This window comes from Heterocephalus glaber, unplaced genomic scaffold, assembly GCF_053883595.1.
Source record: "Heterocephalus glaber isolate CG9 unplaced genomic scaffold, H.glaber_assembly_v1.0 deba00001449, whole genome shotgun sequence".
Taxonomy (NCBI): Eukaryota; Metazoa; Chordata; class Mammalia; order Rodentia; family Bathyergidae; genus Heterocephalus; species Heterocephalus glaber.
Window position 1 is genome coordinate 1,028,291 of NW_028258300.1, and position 25,037 is coordinate 1,053,327.

General features: G+C 54.1%; 1 protein-coding gene across 10 annotated transcripts in view; it reads right to left on the bottom strand.

The window, feature by feature from the left end:
• Ssbp3 (single stranded DNA binding protein 3) overlaps nt 1–25,037 on the bottom strand; it is a 152,383-nt gene that overhangs the window by 12,884 nt on the left and 114,462 nt on the right. For 4 of the 10 annotated variants that reach the window (XM_021252070.2, XM_004874632.3, XM_087214713.1 and 1 more), the window contains 4 exons: nt 11,456–11,536; nt 10,493–10,552; nt 6,239–6,305; nt 6,067–6,143 (listed from right to left, as the gene is read on the bottom strand). In XM_021252070.2, coding sequence (XP_021107729.1) covers nt 6,067–6,143; nt 6,239–6,305; nt 10,493–10,552; nt 11,456–11,536 — 285 coding nt within the window. The remainder of the gene's footprint in view (nt 1–6,066; nt 6,144–6,238; nt 6,306–10,492; nt 10,553–11,455; nt 11,537–25,037) is intronic. The other 6 variants (XM_004874635.3, XM_021252071.2, XM_087214715.1 and 3 more) reach the window with 2 other exon arrangements.

Below are 25,037 nucleotides of genomic sequence, written 5' to 3' on the forward strand. Positions count from 1 at the left end.
TCCCAACCCGTGCACCTCCTGTCCCGACCCAGCTGCCCGATCTCCCTTCCTGAGTGCTATTCTCTTCACAGGAGTAGCCGCCTGACCTCCATCTCCACACTTGGGATCTTCCCTGGCCTCCAATGCCGAGCTCAAGAGGCAGCGCCCCTGGAACACTGTTCCCAGCTACTCCCTGAGGTTGCTGCTCCATGCAAGTTACTCCCAGAATGCCCCATGCTCTCGCCCTGGCACTGGGTGCACCACCCAGTGCTATGGCCACGGCCACACGGCCATCCCTACCTCTCCTGCCGGATGCTAAGGGCCTTCACAAGGTGGCGAAAGCATCGCAGCCAGCACAGATTGGCTCAACGAGCCAGCACTGAGCTGTCAGGGAAAAGTGTGGAATTCTGATGGCAAAGGAAGGGCCAGCACAGCTACCCTTCACCAAGCACCACCACACTTTTCAGTCAATTTTGGGTTTGGTCCTTACAACTCCATGAGGCTGGTCTTATTTCCTTCTTTCTGGTGGGGAGACTGAAGGTCTTCTGGAGGCAGCTTTGCCTGAAGCACAGTGGCAGAGCTGGGCTTCTACCTGGACCAGCAGCCCCAGCGCCTGCACTCTTCACTACCTCTCTGGGTGGTGGAGGCAGAGCTGGAAGCTCGAGACTGTACCAGCCATCAGGATGATGGGGTCTTTATCTGGGGACTGGCTCTCACGTCTTACTGCTGGCTTGGTCACCCATGGAGGCCTGGGATCTAGAACACCCAGGTAGGCTGCTGACAGTGGGGAGGCCTGGCGGCAGGGAGTGCAGGATGCCACAGAACTCTCCGGCAGCTGGCACACACCAAGACTCCCATCCCCTGTGCTTTCTCAGATGAGCAGCGGCTGTCCTGGGCCCATGTCATAGTCCAGGCCCAAGTTACAGACGGGTGCTAGGTGCCCAGGGTGGTGAAGCAGAGACTGAAACTTGAGGTCTGCACATGGGGAGCGGGCCTCGGATTGGCCTCTTGCTGGTGACTCTGGCAAACTATACAGTGACAATGCTTCCTCACATCAGGCTGTGCTATCTGCTATCACTCATACCGAATGGTCCCAGCAACTCCTGGACTCCCCCAGCTTTAGACTAAAAACTGAGGTGCTGAAGCAGAGTGCCAGTCCTGGGGCACAGCTACACGTGGCTGAGCTGGGATGAAGCCCTGCAGCCTGGCTCTGGATCACTGACTGCCCTGCTTGTACAATGGGGACAAAGAGTTCCTGAGGATTCATCCTTCCAGGGCCCACAAGAATTGTGATGTGAGCCCAAGAAGCACAAGAGTTGGGGATGGTGGCAGGGGAGCAAACACAGCAGCCTTTAACGCTGCTGTGGCATTGCAGAGCTCAGGCCTCAAAGGCCTTTTTTAAGGCTCACGTGCCACTGCTACATCCTGAACAGGGAGCTCACCATGTGGCAGCAGCCTCCTGTCCACCATGCACAGCCCGGCCTGCTAGACAGGTCTTCCAGTTGCAACGAGACCTTGTGGAGCTGCAGTTGCAGCAGCTGCTCCCCAGCCAGGGGAAAAGGCCTGCAGCCAGGGTGAGGGGAGCTCAGAACAGATTGAGAGGTCTGGCAGGCGCTCACCCCAGAAAAACAAGATGGCTGGATGTGCACCGTGCAGCTGCGGGCTGGAAGGCTGCAGGGAAGGGGGGACGGCCCTGCAGCTCCCCCTCCTCCTCAGCCTGCAGGGAGCTTTCCTGTCAAGTCATCCCCTGCAGATGCAGACCCCAAGGGTCACTCATAATTCTACTTCACAGACAACCCAGAGGCCCAGAGAGGTTCAGAAACTTGCCCCACCCCACCTGCCGAGTCAGGAGCGAAAGTCCAGCAGAAGTCAGGTGTGGGCCAACTTTCTAATCAGAAACACCGGACTTTCCCACAGGGCTGAAGGCCCAGCAGATAGTTTCCGAGCCTCTGGTGCAATGGGCTCCTCCCCTCCTAGTTCTTCCCCGACTGCGGCATGGGCTGCTGGAGGGGAGGACACGCTGACTAAGCAGAAACTCCCCTTCGCCTGCCACCACACTGCACTGCAAGGATGGGGCCACCACCTACGGGGTCTGTCTACCCCAGTCCTCATCCTCACCCCCACCTTGGGTGGCCCAGACCCTGGTGGGGGGCTCTGGTCCATGGTCACAAGAACATAGGCCCCGGCTTCTCGGGCTCAGCCTCTGCTCCATAGGATTCACAGTGACACAGAAAGTGTCACAGAGCAGCGTTTCCTGCGACAACTTCTGAGGTGCTCTCTCCTGTGGCCTGCCTGGTGCTTTTTTTTTTTTGGTACTGGGGCTCGAACTTGGGACCTTGTGCTTTCGAGGTAGGTGGCGGAAGCACTGAGCTAAATCCCGGGCCTGTGCTGTCTTTATCATAGAATAAGGGATGAGCCATCTAATCCTCAGGGAGGCTGTCTGGGAAGTTTCTGGGGCAGTTCCCGGGAGCCTCGCTCCCTCTTCACCCAGCCCTGGATGCTCCGCATCAGCATTGATGATCCCTCCACTTCTCTGTGGCCTCAGACACCCTGAGCTTGGATTAGCCCTGGGTCAGCAGGGGCCTGAGGGTGGCACAGGATTGTCCCTGGGGATTGTGCACTATCCTTCACCTGAACTTCTCCAAACATCAGACAAGCCAGGATGGTGACATGACCCTGGCTCTGTGATGGTCACTCTTGACCGTCAATTTGAATGGCTTGAGCACCATCTAAGGATTAGCAAAGCACACTTCCGAGTGTGTCTGGATGGGCCATGAGTGTGGCCTTCGGGACTATATCTGGCCCTGGCCCACTTTTCTCTGGCCCTTCCTTCCTCTTGTTTCTTGGCTGCCATGAGCTGAGCAGCTTTCCTTCCACCACAGTGATTCCTTGGAGCCAGCCCACCACGCGTGGGCTGAAACCTCTGAAACTATGAGCCCAAACAAACCTATTCTCCTTTGTGTGTCGTGTATTTCTGTCACAGCACTAGAAAGTTGACTAATACAAGCCCCAACCCAAGTACCAGACCTCTGAGTACTTGGGGATCGGCATCCATGGTTCTCTCCTAGGGTCTTGCACTCTACTGAGGTCTAACCAGGAGCCTTGTAGCTTTAGCCTCATTTAAAAGAATTCACTTTCTAAACACATAGACAAAAGGTCACTGTCTGACAGTGACATGTTCCAGAGAGAGTGGGGTAAATAGAAGGTACAGCATCCTTTCTGGCACTGGCCATTTCACAAACCCAGAGGAAAATTTGTCTGAAGTCCTGAAGGCGAAGGACAGGGTGATGCCTGGGTTGCTGGTTTCTTGGGGCTGTTTAGCGTAAATTAAAAAAAAATAGAACAGCACTCTAACCCTACTTGGTTTTGAAATCTATACAGTGGCCTCAAGACTGCACTGTACTGCTGTACCTGGTTTTTGTCCAGAAAGTTCTCAAGGGCTCACTGGCTAAGCACAGTCTAATTCCCCACTGGGAATCACACACCCATGGTGCCCACCTTTGCTTCCAGTCTCAGGGTGGCACTGTGCACACCACAGGCTGCCTGAAGGATCTGGCTGTCCTTCCTAACAGCCAGGGCTGGGGCAAAAGGCAGAGCTCAGTTCCTGCAGGAAGGATACAGGATCCACGGGATACAGGGTGGGTGTCCACAGATACTATCCCATCCCAGCCCACAGGGAGCCCCATGAAGTTGCCATCTGGCTGCCCACTTTGCCAATGAGGAACAAGAGTCTGAGTGATCAGAGCTGGATTTCCCAGCACCAAGTTCTGAGCTTTCCCTCTCCTGTCCCCTGGGAGTGCCTGGGCAGGATACTCGGGTGGGAAATGGGACAGTCTGCCCCTTCCACTCTCAGACGCCCACTCTCCGGCTGTCTCCAGACCCTGCAATCCATCCCAACAACAGCCTTGCCCAGGCCTGGTGATCCTCCAACACCAGGCCTTCCTGCCCTCGATGATGGGTCAGTGAGTCTAACCCTTCACCCTCCTCAGAGGAATACAGAAGACACAGGCAAAACCCTTTAGGGCCTCTGTATTGATACAGTAAAATAAGGTACAGAAGAATGATTTCTACCTCCTGAGGTACATCTCCCTCTCTCAGGGACCAGGAGAGCGCCACCCCTCGAACACTGCTCAGTGAGGCTGGGACAGCTTCCCTGGGCCCAGGAGGCCAATGAGCATGACTTCAGCCTCCAGAACCCTTGCCTCTAGAGTGTGCCAAAGGGAGCACTGGAGTGATGTGAGCAGACAGCCACACCCCTAGGAGGAAGCCTCCACGTCCTGGACACTCTGCTTTCAGACACGTTGCCAACATTCATTTCCAGTTTCTACAATCCCAATGTTACACTACAGGCTTAACAAACTGCTGATGGCTTTGCCAGGAAAAAAGAGGGGAAGTGGGGAGAAGAACCTAATAGCAATCACCAAACCAAACAACTACAGACCTGAATGCTAGTTTTAGGTTCCTGAAGTGAGAAACAATGAACTACTCATTAAGGGGATCATCCAAGTTCAAGGCAGCACATCCAGAACTTGACCATCCTCCTTTCTGCAACCTCACGAGGCAGGTACTGCACCAGTCCCCATTTTACAGATGCAGGTACTGAGCCTCAGGTGGGTGATGGAATAAAAATTTCCCTCCTCAGAGTCCATCATCCTGAATCACCAGAGTCCCCATGTTTTGGAAATCCAAGCCCACCGTCAACTCCCCACCAAGAATCAGTGACTGCCTTGTAACTGGGGCTGAGGGGATGGCTGACTCCACACAGGGAGCCTGCATTCTGTCCCCTCCCACCAGTGGCCCAGAGAAGTCAGCTCAAGACAGGGCCAGGCAGGACAGGGCCAACCTGGCGGCTTAAAGGAGTAAACATGAAAAGGGGGTGGGGGGTAAAACAAGAACACTGGAGCTGTAATCGAGGTAGGGTCGCTTCCTTTTAGGAATGTGGGCCAGAAGGCAAGGATCCCCCTAAAATCTTCCAACACCACAGATGTTCCAAGCACCACAAACCAAGAAGGCAGTGGGTTGGAGCAGAGGCGTGGGGCTGCAGGGTAGACAGCTCCCTACAAAAGGAAGTGGGGGGTTGCTGCCCCCGCCCCCATGCTGGGAATCCATGGAGAGGCCTGGAGGATGCTAAATACCCACAAACAAGAGGGATGGGTGGATAAGGCAAGCTAGCTTGCAGGCAGGGCAGAGAAAAAGTCAGACCCAGAACAAGACCTTCCCACTCATACCAAGCGAAGCCCCTCTCCTGCCTGGCTCAGCTTTCTAGCTTCTTTTAGACAGTCAGGTTCCAGAAGATTCCCAAGGAGGGTGGAACACAAACTGTTATATCCAAGTACAAGAGGGATGGGAGCAACTGGGGGAAGCTCCTGGAGCAGCAAGGTTGGTCACGCCCTGCAGGGTGCTCCTTCCCTGTGGGGCGTGCGGCTGTGCCGCTCTAAAGAGGTACACAGGGTACCTGAGGTAATGTCTTCCAGGTGTCTGAAGGGCTCTTTCTGACAATGGCGCCCTCAGGTCAAGAGGACTCTTGGGCAGAAGCCTGGCATATAAGGCTGGCTGAGCCCTGGTATCCTGGCAGCCTGTTCCCCACCCCACCCCCCTCAAAAACACGGATATGACTCACTGCTCATTTAACAGAGAGGAAACTGAGACCGCTGGGCCCTCAGTGGGTCGAAGGACAGACAAATGGAGAGTGTAGGCAGAACGAGGACCGCCACTCAGCTGCCCCATCTCTGGTCACAACACAGTGGTCCCGTCCCTGAGCCATCCCAAGTCAACCCTAGCCAGGGTGAGTGGCTCTGGAATTCCTGGGACCCCCACCCCACAGCTCAGGGCCCCAGACCTTCTGTCTTTCAAATTCCTCAAACCACACCCTAGGATACCCCACCCCTGAGGGCTCTGCCCCCCAGCAGGCTCCTCAACTCTGCCTGCTGCCTCCTGCCAGGGGAGCGGGGACCTGGACATGGTCTTCCCCTCACCCCTGTGAGCCACAGACGCGGAAGATGAACAGACTGTGGAGAGAGGAGAGGAGGCGGGTGCACACAGACGGCTGGCGAGATGGGGAGACAGACAAGACACAGGGCTGGTTACCTGTGGGCCAGGACCCATGGGCCCCATGCCTCGGGGAGGGTTCATCCTCTGCATTGATCCTCCCATGTTGGGGTGGCCTGGGCGAGAGAGGAGAGGAGGTGAGCGGTGGGCTGGCAGGAGCAGAGCAAGGAGCCCTCCTGAGCCCCTAGGCCACCTGCCCCATCCTCTCTACCTTGTTGTCGTGTGGGATCCATGGAATTGGGCAGCAATGGCTGTGTCCCAGGAACTCCTCCTGGCGGCTGAAAGAGATGTGAGACACAAGCTGAGCGGCTGCTCCCTAGAGCTGGTGGCTGGGGGGAAAAGGCATCCACCTGCCCCACTGGGTCCCCACCAGGCTGTCGGGGACCACTCATGGCTTCCCCAGACCATTCCCGCTGCCTGCCGGGTGGGGACAAATCCCCAGCACAGGGTAGCCAGCCCCGAAAGCATTGCTAAAACTGCAGCATCAGGCAGGGGAATGGGTAGGAGAGGGGGAGGCGCAGGGCGGTGGGAGAGGAGCCACAGCTGCCCTGCTGCTGATCCGTGTACCTGTGTGACCTGATGAGCAGGGCATTCTGGAGGTCACACTCTTGCTGCACTGCTGACCTCCAAGCCCACCCTGGGAGAGCAGTCTCCTCTTCCTCCTAGCCTCCTGAACCCCAGCGCTACAGTTCAGCCTCCCCTCATCTCCCTTTTGGCTCACAGACTCGTAGCTCATTTACTTTTCCATCCAAAGCTTGGGGGCCAAGAGACCTGCTGCTAAAACCCACCACCATAGGCAGCCTGCTAAAGGGAGCAGGGCAAGAAGGCCTTAAAGGTTCAGAAGTCCAGGTGGCCAAGGTCCCTGGGCCATGCATCAGCAGAGCCGGGACAAACACCTAGGACTCCCAGGGGAACTGGGGAGGCCCTGGACAGCAGAGAAGCCACTTGCTGAAGAAGTCTCCTCCATGTGAGCTGTGGGTGCTGGAGTGACTGCTGCCGAGAGGGTGCAGCAGGGTACTATGGTCCCCAGGGGAGCGCTGGCCACAAAGGCTGTGAGAACCTAGCAAAGTCATTTACTTCTGATGGAAGTTAGCTCAGCTGTAATTTGAAAAAAGAACGTAGTAGAAACTGGGCCAAGTGTGCTTGTAGGACCCCATCTCACGGGACCAAACACAAGCTCCTCTTTGGGGGAGGAAGAACCTTTGGAGATGGCTGGCCATTGTTCTCCAGCTGCAGGGGGAGTGTGTCTGAAGGGTGTGGCACCTGTGACAGGCACCCACCCACTCCTGAGCATCCCCCCCTCCCCTGGTGGCCACAGTGGGACCAGCTGAGCGGGGAGCTCATCTGCTTCGGGTCCAACAGTAACCTCTCAAGCTGGTTTGGAACAAGGCTGTGGAGAGCCGAGGGACAAACCCTCATGGCTTTCTGGGCTTCAGCAAGGAAGGGGGTGTGGCTGAGGCAGGGAGGCTACAAGGAGGCTCCCTGAGCCTGAGCAGTGCCCCGTGTCCCACCTGCCTGATGTGCCTAGAACCGGCCTTCCGAGCCCCAGGCTGCAGCTGTCCCTACCGCTTATTCTTTCTGCTCCCCGCCTCTAGGACCCAGTCTGAATCACCTGGCTGGTTTTCATCTGCCATCGGGGAATGGACACTCTGGGTTCTACAGAACCCAGCACAGGACTCTGCGAGGCCCCAGGAAGGCCACCGCTGAGGCCATGGGGATTAGGGGAGCTCAGGAAGCTGAAGTGGAAGGGGATCCTCCAAGTCTCGAGGTACCCAGCTCGGGCACACCCCACCACCTGAACAGAGTAGCTGCAGGGGTGGAGCACCGTGCCCCCTGCAGGTGGCATCCCCACCAGGCTGCCGGGGACCACTCATTCATGGCCTCCCCAGACCATTCCCGCTGCCTGCTGGCTGGGGACAAACCCCCAGCACAGGGTAGCCAGCCTTGAAAGCATTGCTAAAACTGCAGCATCAGGCAGGGGAATGGGTAGGAGAGGGGGAGGCGCGGGGCGGTGGGAGAGGAGCCACGACTGCCCTGCTGCTGATCTGTGTACACCGGTTCTTTAGAAAGTGATTTCTAGCTTCCTTCCACCTGCCACATGCCCCACCTCCAGGAGGAAAGTGGGGCCGGCCAGAGGCCCAGAGGGGCTGAGAGGCGATTCTCTTCCTGGGGTGACCCTGAGATGGGGATGGGACAGTCTGGACCTTCTCTGTAAGGGAGGAAGGTGTGCAATGACCAAGGAGGCTAAGTCTCACACTGAGAAGGCTGAAGTCCTCAAACACAGCCAGGAAACACAAGGCCCCTGGAAGGGGCTACAGAGAACAGGCGCTCTGGGGCTGCCTCACAGGGCCCCGCAGGCAGGCAGGCAGGCTGCCTGCCTCTCCTACAGTTCTGTGCGGCCAGGCACAGAGAATATGAATGCCAGCTGTCCCTGCAGCCCACTCACCTGCCCACCAGTGGGAGCTCTGCAGAGAGGTGGCAAAGGGGCATCTGACCACCCACATTCAAGTCCCTCCATTCTCAAACCCAACTGTACCCCATCTTTCACCACCCCAGCCACCCTGGCTTGAAAACAGGAGCACTCTATCCACAGCCCCACACCCCTTGCAGGGAGGCCAGCCTTGAAGGCTCTGGGGCCAAGTAGTGGCTGTCAGCTTCTTGCTCACCTAAGCACCTTGCTTATCACCCAGACGGCACAGGAAGTGGGCCGCGTGAGCCAGTGCAAGTCCTCCTGCCTCTCTGTTCTTCTACCTGTTGCAGGAGAGGGCTGAGCCAACCTGGGAGGCTCCAACTGAGGTGCTCTCCTCAAAACCCTCATGGTCAATACTGTGGAGGGGGCACATCTAACTCTGGGAAACAAAGATGCGTGGAGTTCAGGATAAACCAGAAAATCAGTGTGGATTTCTGAAAGAGCTTGCAAGGAGACTGAGAAAACTATTTGGGATGCAAGCTGCAGATCTGCTCCTGTGTAATTGCTGAATAGAAACACACTCCCTCTCCTGGCCCTGAACTGCCGCTGGGAGAAGGACCACCGCGACTACAGGAAGTATTCACTGTCTCCCTAGGGCGATGTCTGATTTGGGCCAAGGATAGACCCCAGAAGACAGAAGACAGTCATTTCTATGGCCTGTGCATGCAACAGCAAAGGAGCCCACCTGGTGATGGGGTAAAAACAAAAGTCGGGAGCAGTGATTTTCCAACTATGATAACTGAGTAGCCGGGCAGGGTGAAACGGAATCCACACTGGGCTGGAAGCTGAGGCCTGACGCGAGCCCAGCCCACTGCGAGCCTCTGAAAGTCACTCCTATTCTGACCTTCTGTCTTATCTGTGATGGGTCCAAGGATCCCTTCTTGCTCAAAAAGCTGGGTCTCTAATTCTTCTTATCCAAATCTGTGCTTTTTGTGTCAGAGAAAACAGGAAATAAAGGATTTGAGGAGGTAAAATATAAAGGCAGGAAGCCTGATAGTTTCACACTGAAATGGGAGGCCTCTTCAGACGAGCCCTCACCACAGCCCCTGAATCATCTCACCCAGGGCTTCCTTGCAGAGAGAAGAGAGAATTCCACTCGGACGTCAACCTAGATGGTGACCAAACTAGTTGCCAAGGCAGCGAGGGCTCAATGTGCTAGTTTCACAGACAGATTTTTTGAAGGTCCTTTGCAAAGTCACTGAAAGAACTATTAAAAAATATTTTGGCACAAAAAGAAATCTCCCAGGTGTTGCTTTTGTCTTTCCTCAAGAGAAGTGTCTATTCATCCTGACCGCTCCAGCTCCCCTCCCACCCTGGAGGGGCTGAGTGGGGCAGAGTGGCATGGGGACCAATTTCCCTAGACCACTTAGAACTGCCAACTCTCACAGGGCACAGTAAGGCCTGCAACCTCCAGCTGAAAAGCCCTCTTCGTAAGCAGACCACTTTTCTAATTACACAAACAAATCCTGCCTTGTTTTGGATTGAGTCTGGGAAGCAGGCAGACACTGCTCAAAAACTCACAAATGCCCTGCTCCACTGTAGCCAGGCTCCTGATCTAAGCATCCCTATGGGCCATTCCTCCCCCTCATAGCAGGACTGTATTTACCAGCCTTGGCAATTCTCAAAAGCTTCCAGGAAAAAATGCACGTTGTCAATTAACTTCATTAAGGAGAAAGACCCTCTTCCAAGAAAGGGCTGGAAGGGAGGGGCAGGGGCATCACCACCTTCTCTAGAAGTGCAGAGACCCTGCAATCCCACCCAAACTATAGTTGCCACTGCCCTCTGAACACCAGAATGGGCTGCCTGGGCCACCCAGGGAAGGCAGGTCAAACACTGCACTATGGGGGCGGAGTGGGCCTGCTGGTAAGCTACCCTCCAATTTAAGAACAGGAAACCCCCCCCCCAACCTCCTCCCAAATCTTGATTTGAGTCAAAGTCCAACTAGGGCCACAGAAGGCTGAGTGAGAGGAGAGAGAACATGAAAAGGTACAGTACCTGGTTTCCCATTCTGATCGGGGGCCTGGGGCCGCCTGCGTATCGCGGTGACATAAAAGGCTGCAATTACAGGGAATTAGTTCAATGACAGCCTGTGCCCCTGCACAGTGACAAACACAAATGCTCTCCACTCCATTGAGTCCAGTTTGTTACAACTAACGATCTTTTAAGCTCTCTTCCTCCCAGTAGCCTCTTCCCTCTGGACAAAACTTCCCATGGGCAGAGATTCCCCACAACAAATGCGTCTCCCCACTCCGCACTGGTCCGAGGAGATCTACTAGGTGGTGGAGCGGCAGCTGGGAACTTGTGCAGGTCACAGAAGAGCAGTTTAATCAACACAGGGCAAGGGAGGCCACCTCTGCTTTCCATAAGGGCAAATGAAAGAATAAGAACAGGGACTTGTACATAACGTCTTCAGGGTCTGCACACAGAGCCGGACACGCGTGCACACTCACGCACAGACACGTGCACACACAGAAACCACTGATAGGGAGGCGCGGGAGGGGGAGCGAGGATTGGAGGGCGCAATGGAAACCAGTACAGGGACAGCGGGCTCCCTAACTTGATGCAGGAGAATGGGCCAGGAAGCTTTCTCAGCAGCGAGAGCGCACAAAGAAAAGGCTCGGTTGGGATGCAGCCTCGGTCACAAACAAATGGTTAACCAAACTCAAAACCAAACCAAAAGTGAGAGAGGAAAAAACAAAAATGCAAAGGCCGCTGACAAGGTCACAGAAACAGTTTTCTTTTCTCTTGGTTTCATATCCAAGCTGCGTGTGATGGCCAAGGAATAAAGACTATTTTCAAGGAAAAAAAATCTTTTCTTTTCTTTTTTCAATTAAATTTGTCTGTAAAGACTCGAAGGCAATGGCTGGAGCACATTTTGAGTTTTGTTTTTCCTCTGCTGGCTCTCTCCTTCCTCCTGGCCCGCCCCCCACGGGCGGGCAGGTGAGCCGGTGCGTTTACCTGACTGTGGGGTCCCATCATGCTGCTGGGATTGTGAGGTGGAGGCTGTGCGTGCGGCGAGGGCTGTGACCCCGGAGGACCCTGTGAGGCCAGACAGTAGAGGCAGGTTACAGATCACAGCACATGGAGAAGCGCAGAAGCTTAAAAGAACAAAAATTAAACCAAAACGCAGGGTGGCGGCGGGCGTGCGGGTGGGGCTCTGGCTGGCAGAGGTGGCAGAGCTGTTGCTTAGGTCCTGGTGCAATGTATGGATGGCGGGCAGGAGGGGAGGCTGACCAGAACACTCACAGGGGGTTCGGAAGAACAAAAAATCAAACGAAGCACCTTCATCAAAACACAGAGGAAGGGAGCTGCACAGTCTACCGTCTGAGCGGAGTTTGCCATGTTAAATACGTTGGTTGAGATGGGCCCCGGGGACGCCCAGCAGCCACCTGAACCCAGTGCAAAGTGTGCTTGCGCCGCCTGCAGGAGATGTGGGGAAGAACCGGGGGAGGCCCCTGCCCTCGAGGAGCTCACAGTCTGGGGGACAGAGCCATGGTGACTTGGGTAGCCTGAGCTTTAGGGAAGTGGGCAACAGGCGCTGATGCAGAAGGAAGGACAGAGGCAGAGGGGCAGCATGGAGCCACAGACTGAAGCAACAGTAAACCAAAGCTTCTGACTGAGCCTCCGCTTGGTGCAGGTAATGTCATGGCTCTGTGGTTCATGAATTCACCTGTATCTCAAATGGCCCTGGATGGTGTGGGGTCTCCAGTCCCAACTGTTACCAATAAGGAAACAGTCTCAACAGGACTTGCCCCTGGCCTCAAGCCCACCCCCTACCTGTGGCCCACAGTCAGGCAGAGGCTGGGTGTCAGGTGTGTGGCTGGAGGGGCCCACACTTCTCATCAGTCAGTGGTGAGCCACCTGTAGCTCCTGGTGACACCAAGGCTACAGTGACCTCGCTGCTGCAGGGATGAAACGAATTCACTTAAAACTACGGGGTTGGTCAAACCCATTAGTGGGTAGTGAAATCAATTAAGTGGGTTACAACCATTATTTTTCTACAAGCTGAAATATTAAAAATAAAATTACAGAGCTTTGTGTTTTGAGGCAGGTTATCTTTCACGATCCTTTATTTTATAAGTTGTTCACAGAGATGCAATGCCAAAAGTTTCTTATTGTGGGTCACAGTCAAAATGTGTGAAGAAGGGGCCAGGGATTTAGCTCAGTGGTTCCGCCGCCTGCATCACAAGCACAAGAGCCCGAGTTCGATCCATGGTACCAAAAAAATGAAATATGTGAAGAAGCCTTGCGTTCCCCCAGGCCAGTGGGGGCCGAACTGTGGGGACAGAGGAGCCACACCCCAGTGTACCCTTCTCCACCCTGGACTGTGCTGTTAGCCTTGAAGTCGTTTTTTTGAAAAAAATTCAAAACATACATGGAGACTAGGTATGGTTCTACTTTTAAAAAGCAAAGGCACTACATAAGTAGAGTCTTTGTCCTCAGTTTTCTCCCCCAAAGCCAGGCTACCACCAGGCTCTGCTAGCTGGTGGGGGTGGGGGTGGGGGGTGCGCACAGGCTGGGGATGCAGAGGAAAGGGCGCAGAGACAGAGGAGGAGAGCTGAGCAGGACACTGAGCACTGCACAGGAAGCTGAGGGTGCCATGGACAGGCCTGAGAGCTTCTTGGCTATGCGAGGGGCTGCTCACTTCCGGAAAGCTCGAGGAGCAGATGTTCCCCTACCTGCCACGCTACTCATTTCAACAAGTGTGTGTCTTTCTAGCGGCTGCCAGCAACGGCATGGTTTGTTACCATGAGCAATTTTCTTAATTAACAGACATTAATTAGCCATTTAGCAATTTTGCAAGCATTTGTTTAGCGGCTTTCCTAAACATGAATACCACTGTGATAATGGCACTGATTAGAGGGTCCCCTAATTAACAGTACAGGGAAGGAAAATTGAAATCACATAAATTAAAAAGGGAGGGGAAGTTAATGAAGGCGGGACATATTTGCACCTGCAAGTCTTTTGTACCATGAAACTTGGGTGTAATGTAAACAAAACAAGATAATTTGAAGCCAACCCCCCAAAAAGAAAATAAAAAAAGGAGGAGAGTTCAAGGGTGAGGTCCAGTTGCCAAGAGGGGCAAAGGCTTTCTGTTGGCTCCTCAGCTCCTGGCAACAAGGGAGTGCCTCCTCCCTCGCCATCCCCGTCTCGCTCCTGGCCGTCTGCAGTGCCTTCCAGAGTGAGCAGCCTGGCACTGGGCAGGGCCCTCACACCTGTGTGCCCTATGGCTGGGAGGTCAGTACTGGCTGCTGCTCACTGCTCATGTAAAACCTAAGGCAGCGCCCAAGGGCACCTGGCACACATGGGACAATACTCAAACCTGGTCTGAATGACTTGCCCTGGAGACCCCTGAGGTTCAGAGGGCAGAGTTGGTGTGTGTCCCATCTCTGGAGCCCTCAGAAGCTCCCTCAGAGGGTCTCAGGAACTTGTCCCTAACGCATGGAGGTGGCAAGTGTGGTCTCAATGACTCAATACAAACCCAGGGAGCAAGGCTGATCATTGAGGTGCCAGCCCAAGCTGCCTTGTCGGAAGCTGGCTGTAAGTGAACAAAGAGGCTCTGAGCAGTAGCTCAGAGGTCTCCATGGGCGTGGAGGTGGGTTTCAGAACACTGAGCACTGGGCCGGGGATTTAGCTCAGCGGTTCCAGCACCTGCCTCACAAGCGCAAGGTCCTGAGTTCGATACCTGGTACGAAAAAAAACACAACCAGAACACTGCGCACTAAGGGCCCCGGAGCCAGCCAGCTACTCAGCACAGAGAAAATCCCATCACAGCCCAGGCCTGCCCTTGCACCCCTATCAGGTGCTGACCAGGCTCTGCTTTGAGCCAGCTCTACGGGCCAGGAGCAAAACCATCTCTCAGTAGGCCACCCACATCCTCTGTGTCTCTACCGTCTGTATTCAGCTTGGCACCCTATGCCGGGGCTATGTCCCTGCCCTGCACAGCCTACACATCCTCAGAAGCAGAGAATGGAGGGAGGCAGTGTTCAAGAGAACCTGTGCTCTGCAAAGAAAAAGACAGGCTTAACACCCATTCCCATGAGAACCTGAAGCTCTGCAAAGAAAAAGACAGGCTTAACACTCATTCCCATGAGGAGGCAAGGGCTCTACTGCCCTTCTCTACTAGGCCACAAAAAGCCTGGCTCGTCTTCCCTCCCAGGCAGCATTCTCAACAAGAGACCTTCAGTTAGACTTAGAGAAAGTGGACCTTACGGTCTTTTCAATTCATTTCCCATGGGGGCAAAATGTCATATAGGAGGCAAACAAAAGAATAAGGACCTTGTTAGAGGATTCTGACCTGTGTTGGGATGGGAGGGGAGCCTCTCTCATCCTGAAGTCTGATCAGACGGGGCAGGCAGGTGGAGAGAGAGGAAGGAACCCCAAGGCTGCTAACCCAGATCTGTTTTCCCATGCAGGACACATGAGTGGGTCTGGTTAGAGTCCAGCTGCTGACAGTTTTTGAGGGTCTCCAAACAGGTGGGCCTGCAAGCCGCCATGGCCAGGACCAGCCTCTGGGGATGGGCTCCCCAGCTCAGGCACCTTGGAGGCTGGTTTTCTGTCACTAGTGCTGCGTAACATTGGGCTCTCAGATCAGGGCGAACAAGCAGCCTCACCACACACTTAGGGAGACCTGCAGCTGCCCGGAAGTCACTCGTTCATTGTGCGGCTCTGACAGACTGTCATCTCTTTCTCCAATAGAGGGGGGACTTGTCCAAGGCCTCAGAGAACTAACTAGCGGGCAGCTGAGCCAGGTGTCCTAACTGCAGCCAGGGCTCTCTTCACAACATCCATGACTATTTTTAAAAAAGAGAGCTCGGAAAGAAGTAGGTTTAGAACCTGGCTCTGCCACTGACTCCACTCTGAAATGGGCAATTATGGTAACCGCAAAGATAGGTAAGGCTTCTGTCTGCACCAGCTCACTCAGTCCTGGGCCCCTCCCAACTGAGGCCATGGATCACTTCATTTTGTGGCCAAGGAACTGGTCTCAGGAAGTGAAGCTGCTCATTAGGACTATGGAGTTACCGAATGGTGGAGCCAGGCCTCAAAGTCTGATTCTGCAGTCTAGGGGGACCGGGGTAGCCCATCATTGTACAAGCCTGTGAGCACCAACTCCACGTCCTGTGTCAATGTGTGGAGAGCCAAGACCCCGCAGGACCAGGAGGCACACTGGGACGCACCATGCTGAGCTACGTGCGTCCAGCCAGTCCCATTCAGGGAGCGGAGGGGCACCAGACTCCTCTTGCACTTGGTCTGGAGCTCCCAGGCCAAATGGGAAGAGGATGTGCACCCAAGGCCAAACAAGCCTGAGTGTTGGCATAACCTTCTAGGAACTCCAAAAGAAGGACCCCCTCTCACTTCCCAGATGGGTAAACTGAGGCCCAAAGTGGCTGCAGAATGTAGGCTCCATCCCTCCAGAGCCACCAGGGAGCTTGGATGAGAACTAGGGCTCCCCAACTTCCCAGAACACTTTCCACTATACCACACTGGCTCTGCAGGGTGGTGGGAGGAGACCTCATTCCCAGAGGGGACCCCAATACAGGGAAATCCCTGCTCCTGAATCTCAGAAAAAAGGCAGGAAATGTGCCCTGTTCCTGTGCAGCCTTCACGTTGCCACCGACTCTTGTTAATGGACTTGCCACTCTGTCTCAGCTGGCCCCAAGATCCCTGACTACAGGTACCTGACCTCCACACTTCCTTTTTATCCTTTTTCCTCTAATTTCAGCACTGAGTGGTGTTATAGCCAGCAGCTTCTGAGAGCCACTTAGGCAGGGCCCAGGAGGCTCTGTTGTGGGTGTGATCGAGACAAGCTCTTGGCCATTTCATAAAACACTGACAGCTCAGTGAAAGGCCTTTATGGGCATCACCACAGTGGGGGGCAGAGTTCCCACAGTGGTGGATTGGAGGTCTCTGTGGAGAGGCACTTCAGAACTGTGCACGGGAGCCCACCCTCCCGGTACATCCTACACCATCCCTGCAGCCACACTTGAGAGGTGGGCTGTGGCAGGACGGGCAGATCTTCAAGGGGAGTGACATGGGCCTGGGACCCAGCTCCTCTAGCGCGTGTAGTGAATCCAGCTTCCAACGATCCTGAGCACGGCCTCCTGAGGGAACCGGAAGCAGGCCACAGACCCCACAGGGGTGTGAGGCAGCTGACAGTGTGAGTGGGACAGGAAGTCCAAGTTCTATGCTCTTGGCAGGCTCCTGAGAGCCAGGAGAGTGCACTGCAAACTGTACAGGCCGCACCATTACTATCCAGACCAAATCTCTTTTGTCCTCACAGAAGCCATTGGGAAAAGGGGACTTAAATGTTTTAGGTTGCCAAGAGAGAAAATATTCCACATATCCCTCACCACTGCTGGCTCCTGGGCATGTGGCCACTGGTGTGAGGAGCTGAAGGGGTGGGTGCACTGACCAGCAGCCGGATGTGGGAGGCTTACAGTGCTGGTGGCCAGTCTGGTCCGCCTATTGGGTGTGTCACTTTGGGAATAAAATTACAATGATTATACACATGGCAGAAAGGACTCAGGAGACAATCTGATTCATTCCTTGGATGCAAGTGTAGACGGAAAAGCTGTGAGCCCACTCTGCAGAGAGGGTCAAGGTAAGTCTGTGTGCCATGGATGCCCTGCATCTGTCAGCACGTCTGCCTCAGCCTCAGTCTCCAGAGTAGGGAGGCTGACCACCAGTGGGGTGGGAGAAGAAGAGCGAGTCGCTTTTACGTGCAGCTCATCGCAGGCAATGGTTCCCTCATTTCACCCACAGGCGTGAGCTTGGCATGATTTTGGAGAGCTGTCTTTCAACCTTGCTTTGATCTGTTCCCCAGGAAGACTTTATGTGTGCAGGTCTGAGGGGTATGGGCCAGGGCTGGGGCTACCAGCTCAAGAGCAGAGGGAGTCTGAGTTCTATGTGCCCAACATGGGCCTGAGCTGGGCATGGTCCCCTGAAACCCACCATCATGACCCTCCATGGGCACGGGACAAGGGAAGTGGTCTAGAGGCCTGGCTAGTGGCAGTGGACCATCTTCCTGGGACAACAGGGAAGCAGCAGTTAGAGAGAGCAGGATGTACCACATCTCCCTTTGCGTTACCTTCTCTTCATGAAAATGTCTGGAGGATCTCACATCAATGAGTCTCCCTGGTCAAAGTTCAGCAAAGGCTCACCAGCCTCCTCCTGGGCTAAGCCCAAGCTGACTCCCACCCCACCCCACCCCACTCCATCTAAGAACCCAGGAGAGCACTGGGCAAATGTGTCAAGGACACGAGGTCCCACAGTGTTAATCTGGCTCCCCCATTCCCCCAGCCAGGCTCCGGAAGACATGCACAGGGGATACTCAACAAAGGTTTTGCTCAACAATTGTGTATGAGGCACACCTGCCCCACAGAGATGCAGAATCAGTAACCAACAGTTTTCAAACAAAGGGAGGAAACATGCAAATGAAAACACAGGCAAGCCAGGCACAGTAGCACATGCCTGTAATCCCAGCCACTAGGGATGCTGAGGAAGGAGAGTCCCAAGTTTGAGAACAGCCCAGGCAATTTAGCAAGACCTGTTTCATATAAAAACATGAATAAGAGGGCTGGGGATTTAGCTCAGTGGTTCCGCTGCCTGCTTTGCAAGCACAAGGACCTGGGTTCGATCCCCAGTACCAAAAACAAAAAACCAAACAAAAAGCCAAACAAACAAACAAAAAATGAATAAAAAGGCATGGGAACTGGACATGTAGCTCAGTGGCAGGGTCCCCCCCACTCCCGGGTTCAATCCCCAGAACTTGGAGCTCCTCCATGCACTGCTCACACTTGGCTTGTGACTGTGCCATTACACAAGGGGAGAAGACTGAGCCTCGGGGATGTGTGCTCACTGGTTCAGGCCCACACCTGCCCCAGCCATGAAAGGTGGAGGGTCAGGTTTGGTTTCTGCACCACACTGCAGAGCCAGAACAGAGGCTGGGGGCAGCAGCAGCACAAGGTCCCGAAGGGCATGGCCGCCATGCTGAGTACAGTATGCTCAGGGCTGAATCTGACCTGCCAGCTATTTTTGTAAATATTTACTGGAACACAGCATGAGCTTTACAGGGACACAGCTACATTCATCTGTGATCTGCGCACTGTCTGCAGCTCCCTTCGGGGACTGGATGGCTCACAACACCTGCAACATTTACTAGTGGGCTCTTCCCAGAGAAAAGCCTGCCCATCTTTAAGCCAGACGACAGCTCTAAAACTGAAGATGGAAGAACTGGAGTCTTTCTTAGTTCTTAAGAGGAAACATAACAGTGCTAGGCCCACTTTCTGATTTCAATCTCAAGTCACTAAGACGAATGAAAGTTTGTCTCTTGTTGGGGGGGGGGGGGTGCTCCAGATCTAACTCACGACCTTGCGCTTTTGAGGCAGGTGCAGCACCACTGAGCCAAATCCCAGGCCCCTAGACAAATGAAAATTTTAAAACCCCTTGTTGTCAAGGAGAAAACTCAAGTCCAGTGTGTTAAGGCCTTATCAGAGCCAAGATTCACTGCTCATCTATGAATGGAATGAGCAGAGGCCCAGGGGCTAGCAAAGCAATATGTGTTCTGGCTCTCCCACCAACCTGCCTCTCAGCCATGCCTGGGCCTGGTTTGCTTGCCTCTCATTCCTGAACAATGGTAGTTTATCATCACAGCAGAAGAACCAGCATGCTGGTTTGGCCCCCAGGTTCCAGAGTACCTCCCTGCTGACCATCTCCCCAACATGATCCTTGCCTCAATGCTGGGGAACAATGGGGGCTTGATTTCCTTCAGCAAATTCAAACTGTTGGAGCCTTTCCTGTGCAGTGAATCCACAGGAGTCTCTGGGATCAACAGCTAGGAAAGGGCTCAAACCTGAATGCCCATGGCTAGGATAGGCACGGAGAAGTCAGGTGACTTTTGGGTCTACCAACCCAGGGACCTCCCTGCTGGAGACAAGGTATGTATGTCTGTGTGTCCACACAACTGGATTCCCTTTTCAGAGACAAAAAAAACCCATGCAACAAGATCAAAAACCAGTGAGCAGAACCCACTTCTACCTGGCAATCAGTCAGTCCATCTGGCCACTGGGGACCAATTCCCTAGGCTGAGCACATGCAAAGCACTGTAGACACATGGACAAGCAGCACTCTGCCCTAGAGACCAGGTTGTACCTAATGGCACAGTGCCACTCTTAACAGAGGCAGGGACAAGGTACACAGATCGACAATCAAAACATAGTCACATTTAGGCAGGACTCTGAGGGATGGAGAGGTGTCCTCTTCAGAGTGGACAGTATGCAGTCTAGGTGCCCCAAAAGTGGCGGGGTGCGGGGTGGGGAGATGTAGTTCTGGAGGACCTTACATTCAAGGTGGTGACTTCAAGCTAGGACCGACCACCTGGCCAAGAAAGGAGCTCATGCAGATGAGTGGCTATCAGATACTGTGGATCAGGAATCACACATCTATCTTATAACCTTCTGCCACTCAAGCCAGAAACTGAGACTTATGAACATGGGAAAACAGTGAGTTGCATGGGTTACTGATTCTCATCTCTTGCAGAATACACAAGTATGAGGAAACGCATTTGATTCTCATTTGTGAGTGGTTCCTTCTATCCTATCTGGAGCCCAATCCCAGCTCTAACCAGCCAGCCCATGCTCACGGTGTGAAGGAGCTGGGTCCAATGATCAGGAGAGGGTCTCCCACACCCACTCCCTGTGGTGCTCATTTATGGCAGGGTCCAGATGATGTGACCTCCATGACCTCTATGTGCTGCAGAAGAGACATACTTTGGGTAAGTGGGAAGTTAAGTCACAGACCCCTGATCTTAAACCATGCCCATCCCTTGGAATGCAGGGGGAGCATGTTTACCTCGCCAGGACAACCAGATCCTCTCCCCACAAAAGAAACTGCCTTATACTCTGACAATGGATAGTGCCAGCTATTGCCCACCACCCTCCACCCCATTTCTGCCAGTGCTCAGGCTCCACTGTTAATCATAACAACACAGTGAAAATGAAGTGTACGCTAAAGAGGCACCTCCTTGTGCACCAGGAGAAGCTCTGCTCTACTTGATACTCTCCAGGCCACACAGCATGCTGCCTTGCTGTTCCATATCCCATGTACTGATTTAGCACATCCAAACAGGAAAGGGCTGCGGGCTGGGTGTGAGGCCACAAACCCAGAATGTCCCATTCAACCCCAACTGTCCACTATGCAGAGGAGGGCTAAGAAAGCACCAGGAAAGTGGGTCAGGGTTTTTCCTTTGGAGTCTTGCAGCTCTCTCGTGCCTCTTCTGCCATGAGCAGTTTAGGGAATGGCCCAAGACCTCTTTTTCCTTTCTCAGTTCAGGTAAAGCAACCAGAGGGAGCAAGGTCAAGAACCAGGACTATGGGGATGCACAGATAGGGAAGCCTGGCCCCCAGCCACAGGGACAGCAGGCACTGATCCTTGGGGAACTACGGTGGAAACCCAAGGAGCAGCTGCAGGGTGCTGCTGGGAGAGCCCAGACCCAAGAGGTGGGAGCTCACCTGTGCACTCTCGCCTGTATGGAGGGCTGCCTCACCTGCCTTGCAGAGAACATGGGGAGGTCTGAGGTACAGAGGCAAGTACTTAGTCTGGAGACGAGAACCAGCCCTTACCAAAGGCAGGTGCTGAGTCAGGCTGTGGCTTAGGATTCTCCCGTCTCCTGCAATCCTTCAGGAACCCCTCCATACCTGCCTCAGCCTTATTACTCCAGTCCCAGGGAACTGCCCCCTGAAACTCCCCAGGAACCCTACCGGGTCCTCAGGGCTCTTCACAAACTCTACAAGAGTCATGTGGCCTTGGACATGGTCCCTTCATATTTTTCTTTTTTGGTACCAGGGATCAAACTCGGGACCTTGGGCTTTCGAGGCAGGTGCTGGAACCACTGAGCTAAATCCCCAGCCCAAGGATTCCCTTCATATTTTTCTACCCCCAAAGCCCTTAGTGCCCCCAAAGGCCAGGGGCTACGTTTCTTCTGCTTACCACCGCCCCTCCCATGTCCACTTCCTGTAATGTTGCTGGGGACTGAGACCTGGAAAGGAAGCTCACTTCTCCAGAACAGAACTGAGTCCCATACCATTTCTACAACTCCAGAGCAATTTTCTGGATCAGATATCCCAAGGAAGAGGAACTTAATCAGAACTACCTGCTGGGCATATCTTTGTTTTTTGGTACCGGGGATCAAACTCGGGTCCTTGAGCTTGCACAGCAGGTGACGAAACCACTGAGCTAAAACCCTGGCCCATGGGCATATCTTTTTGACCATGGGGCAAAAAGCTGTTAGCAACTTCTCAAATAAAACTGACCTGAGGACACAAGTGCTTCAAGAAGGGGAAGGGAGAATTCACACAGACTGGTGGAGGGTCAGAGGCCAAGTCTGAGCCATAGGTCTGGCTCTGTCCTAAGGACCAAGAGCAGGTTCAACAATGGGGCCCAGTGGCAAGGCAAGCCCATGAGGCGCTCCAGAGGCCTTTCTAAGAACACAGATCTTATTGCTGTAATGGAGGCTTACCCTAGAGAGGCAGAGTACTTGAAGGAAAATGTGTCATCCCTGACCTGGGGTTAGCCTGGTCTGAGTTTGACCTGTGGACCACAAACATTTGGGGGCCAGGAACTGCCTTGCCTCCCAAGCCTGGGACCCAGCAGGGACACACAGAAATATGTCACTTATGAATGCTGGAGGAACGAATGACTGAATACTGGGCCCTCAGAAGGAGCCCTATTGCATAAGTCCAGCCTAGCCTCCCTCCCATTCCCAAACTCTGCTACAAATAACAACGGTGAAGCAGATGAAACTGCTCCTGTTTTATAGGCTGAGAAAAATAAAACTCCAATGATGCTCCGGTGAAATTCATTAGAGGCAGGATTCAGGTATCCAGGAAAAGATGGGGCACCCTGGGGCGGAGAGCAGGTCTCTTTCAAGCTCACACCACAAGCCTGCTGGCAATAGAGCTGGAGGTTCCTGGACGTGCACCCTGCTTCCCTGTCTCCATCTCCCCTGGAGGCTCCTGCTGGGTGGGTCAGGGGGGTAGGATTAAGCGAGGCAACATGTTAAAGGGCTAAATGGGCCCTAATATGTAGTATGTGGCAAATTTTCAGTTGAACTGAAGGGTTAAGCACCAAAAGGCCCATGAACTGAAGAATCCTTTGAATGTCTCCTGTATCAGTGCCACAAGGATGTGCTGAGCCCCTAAGATTCCCTTCTGTAAAGAGAAGAAAACTGGAGGCAGCCTTTGCTCCTGGATAAGCTGGAGGACCTAGCCTTACCCAACCCTCTAGCTCACCAAAAAGAAAAGAAAACCAGCCCTAAGACACACAGCCACCATCCAAAAGCCAACAGGTACCAAGATTTACCCAGCATCAGGCAGGTCTCCATTTGCATCATGTCACAGTATCCTCACAAGGGCCCTGAGACAAGGCTTTTATCACTCTCAGTTATCAGAAGAAACTGGGGTCCAGAGAGCTTCATTGACTTTCTTATGACTACCCACTTGCCTACCCAGGATGTGTGACCCCAAAGCTGCTGAGAAGGATCCCTTGCTCTCATAGAGGGTGAGGCAGGGATGTGGCCACGCTTCTCCCTGCCCAAGGCAGAGGGAGTGGACAAGTCAGGGGTCAGGCTAAGAGCTCTGACACCAGATGCTGGGCTTCTGCCCAACAGCAAAGATCCTGAAGCCATCTGGTCATAAACCAAGACTGAACCTAAGTATACGTTTCCCTATCCAGTCAGTTCCCCCATGGTAACATAAGAAACCAGCATGGTTTCTACAACACCACCAAGGAAACAGTACCTCTGAGGGCGGGAGAGCTGCCCAGGTCAAACTCCTCCCTCTAGGAGATTTGCTCCAAAGGCCTTGTTCACAGCCACTTGCAATCTCTCTGACCCCAGCTGGGCACTACTCACTCCTATCTAAAACAGAGGGATGCGGTGCCCCAGGACTGCAAAGCCCAGTACCCGGCACAGAGCTGATATCTGATAAAGGTTGTGCCCTGTTCCCTGCCCTCTAGACTCTTTCCCCACCATTCTGCTCTTACCAGGGGTGTGGGAGGGTGGTTTCTGAAAGGAAGCTCAGTGCTGGGCTTCACTGACTCCAAGGCCTTCCCTTGGGAAGGGAGCTTTTCAGGGAGAGGCTACTGGGAGTGGACACAGTGGACCGCATGAACCTGAAACTCACACAGTGGGCCCTGTCACATCCCCAGGGCTTGAAGAATGTCTCTCACAGCACTGACGCATGTGTGGCCTCTGATCCTGATCCAAGGCCACTGGCCCACAGCCGGCCCAGACTCTCCCAAAGACAATTTCCTTCGGCTGTGGCGTGAGCTCTTCTAGTTGTTCATCCTGATCCGGGTACTGCTGTGGTGTGTTACTACAGGATTCTGGGGGAATCTCCTTCCTCAAACCTCTTCTGCTACAAGGGCTAGGGAATCTGACCTTTTTTAAAAGCAGAAAACCCTCACCACAATCTGCTGAGACAAAGGTGGGGCAGGAGCAAAGGAGTTCAAAATGGAGATAAAATAAATAGCCCCACCCCATAGGGGCAACCCTACGAGAGGCTCGAACAGGGCAGCGGGGAGTGGCACAGCTGGATGAGCTGGAACACAGCGGGAGAGAGCTCACTGCCAAGAGAAAGCCAAGCGCAAGCACAGGTCCAAAGAGGAGAGGACAGACCGCAGCTGACTCCAATCCTTTCAGCATCAGATCCACACAGGCCATAGGCTTGGGAGTCGGTTTACAATCCTCCAAAGAGGAGATCAGAGAGGGGCCAGAAGCAGAAGCAAGACCAAAGCCAGGCTTCCTAGCTAGCCCCAGGGTCCCATCACCCCACCCAGTTCCCAGGAGGAGAGAGACCCAAAGGAGGGTGCAGGGGAAGAGGCGGTGAGCGTGCAGCCCGCAGGCTGTGTGTGTGGTGCGGGGCTGCTCCGCGTTAGGGGGCAGTCGAGGCCTGCGGAGCCGCTAGGGCTTTGTTACCAGCAAATCTCCCAGGCGCTGACTGCTGATGCATAGCTAACGGGGAGGCAGACATTGATTTATGTTCAACTTTCCATTTCATCAGTGAGAGTTACGGTGCTACATGTGGAGTGCACGTTTTTGGAGGGGGAGGGGGAGAGGGGCTGAGTGTGCAGACACAAATATGTCCACAAGCGTGCACACAGGCATGCGCACCAGTCAAGGCCACAACTTTTTTCCCTTCTAGGGGGAGCAGCCGCAGAGGCAGCCTGGCACGTCAGGAGCAACCTTTTGTCCACCGTTGCTAGGAGCCCTGGTGCCGGTCATCTGCCGCAGGGCGACGTTAGGCACCAGGCTGGCGGCTGGGCTGGAGCACAGCCTGACCTTTGTGGAGGTGGAGTCGGCAAGGAAACAAGGCTTTCTTCGCTCTCCTGCTCCAGGCCTCTTCGCACAGGCCAGGAACTGGGGGTGAGGAGGCGCAGAACCATTGACCTACAGAGTGGCCAGTACCCCTCTGAACAGAAGGGCAAACCAAGCCTGGAGAGAATAGGATGAATCCCAAGGACACAGACATCTGGTGCGGGGCTG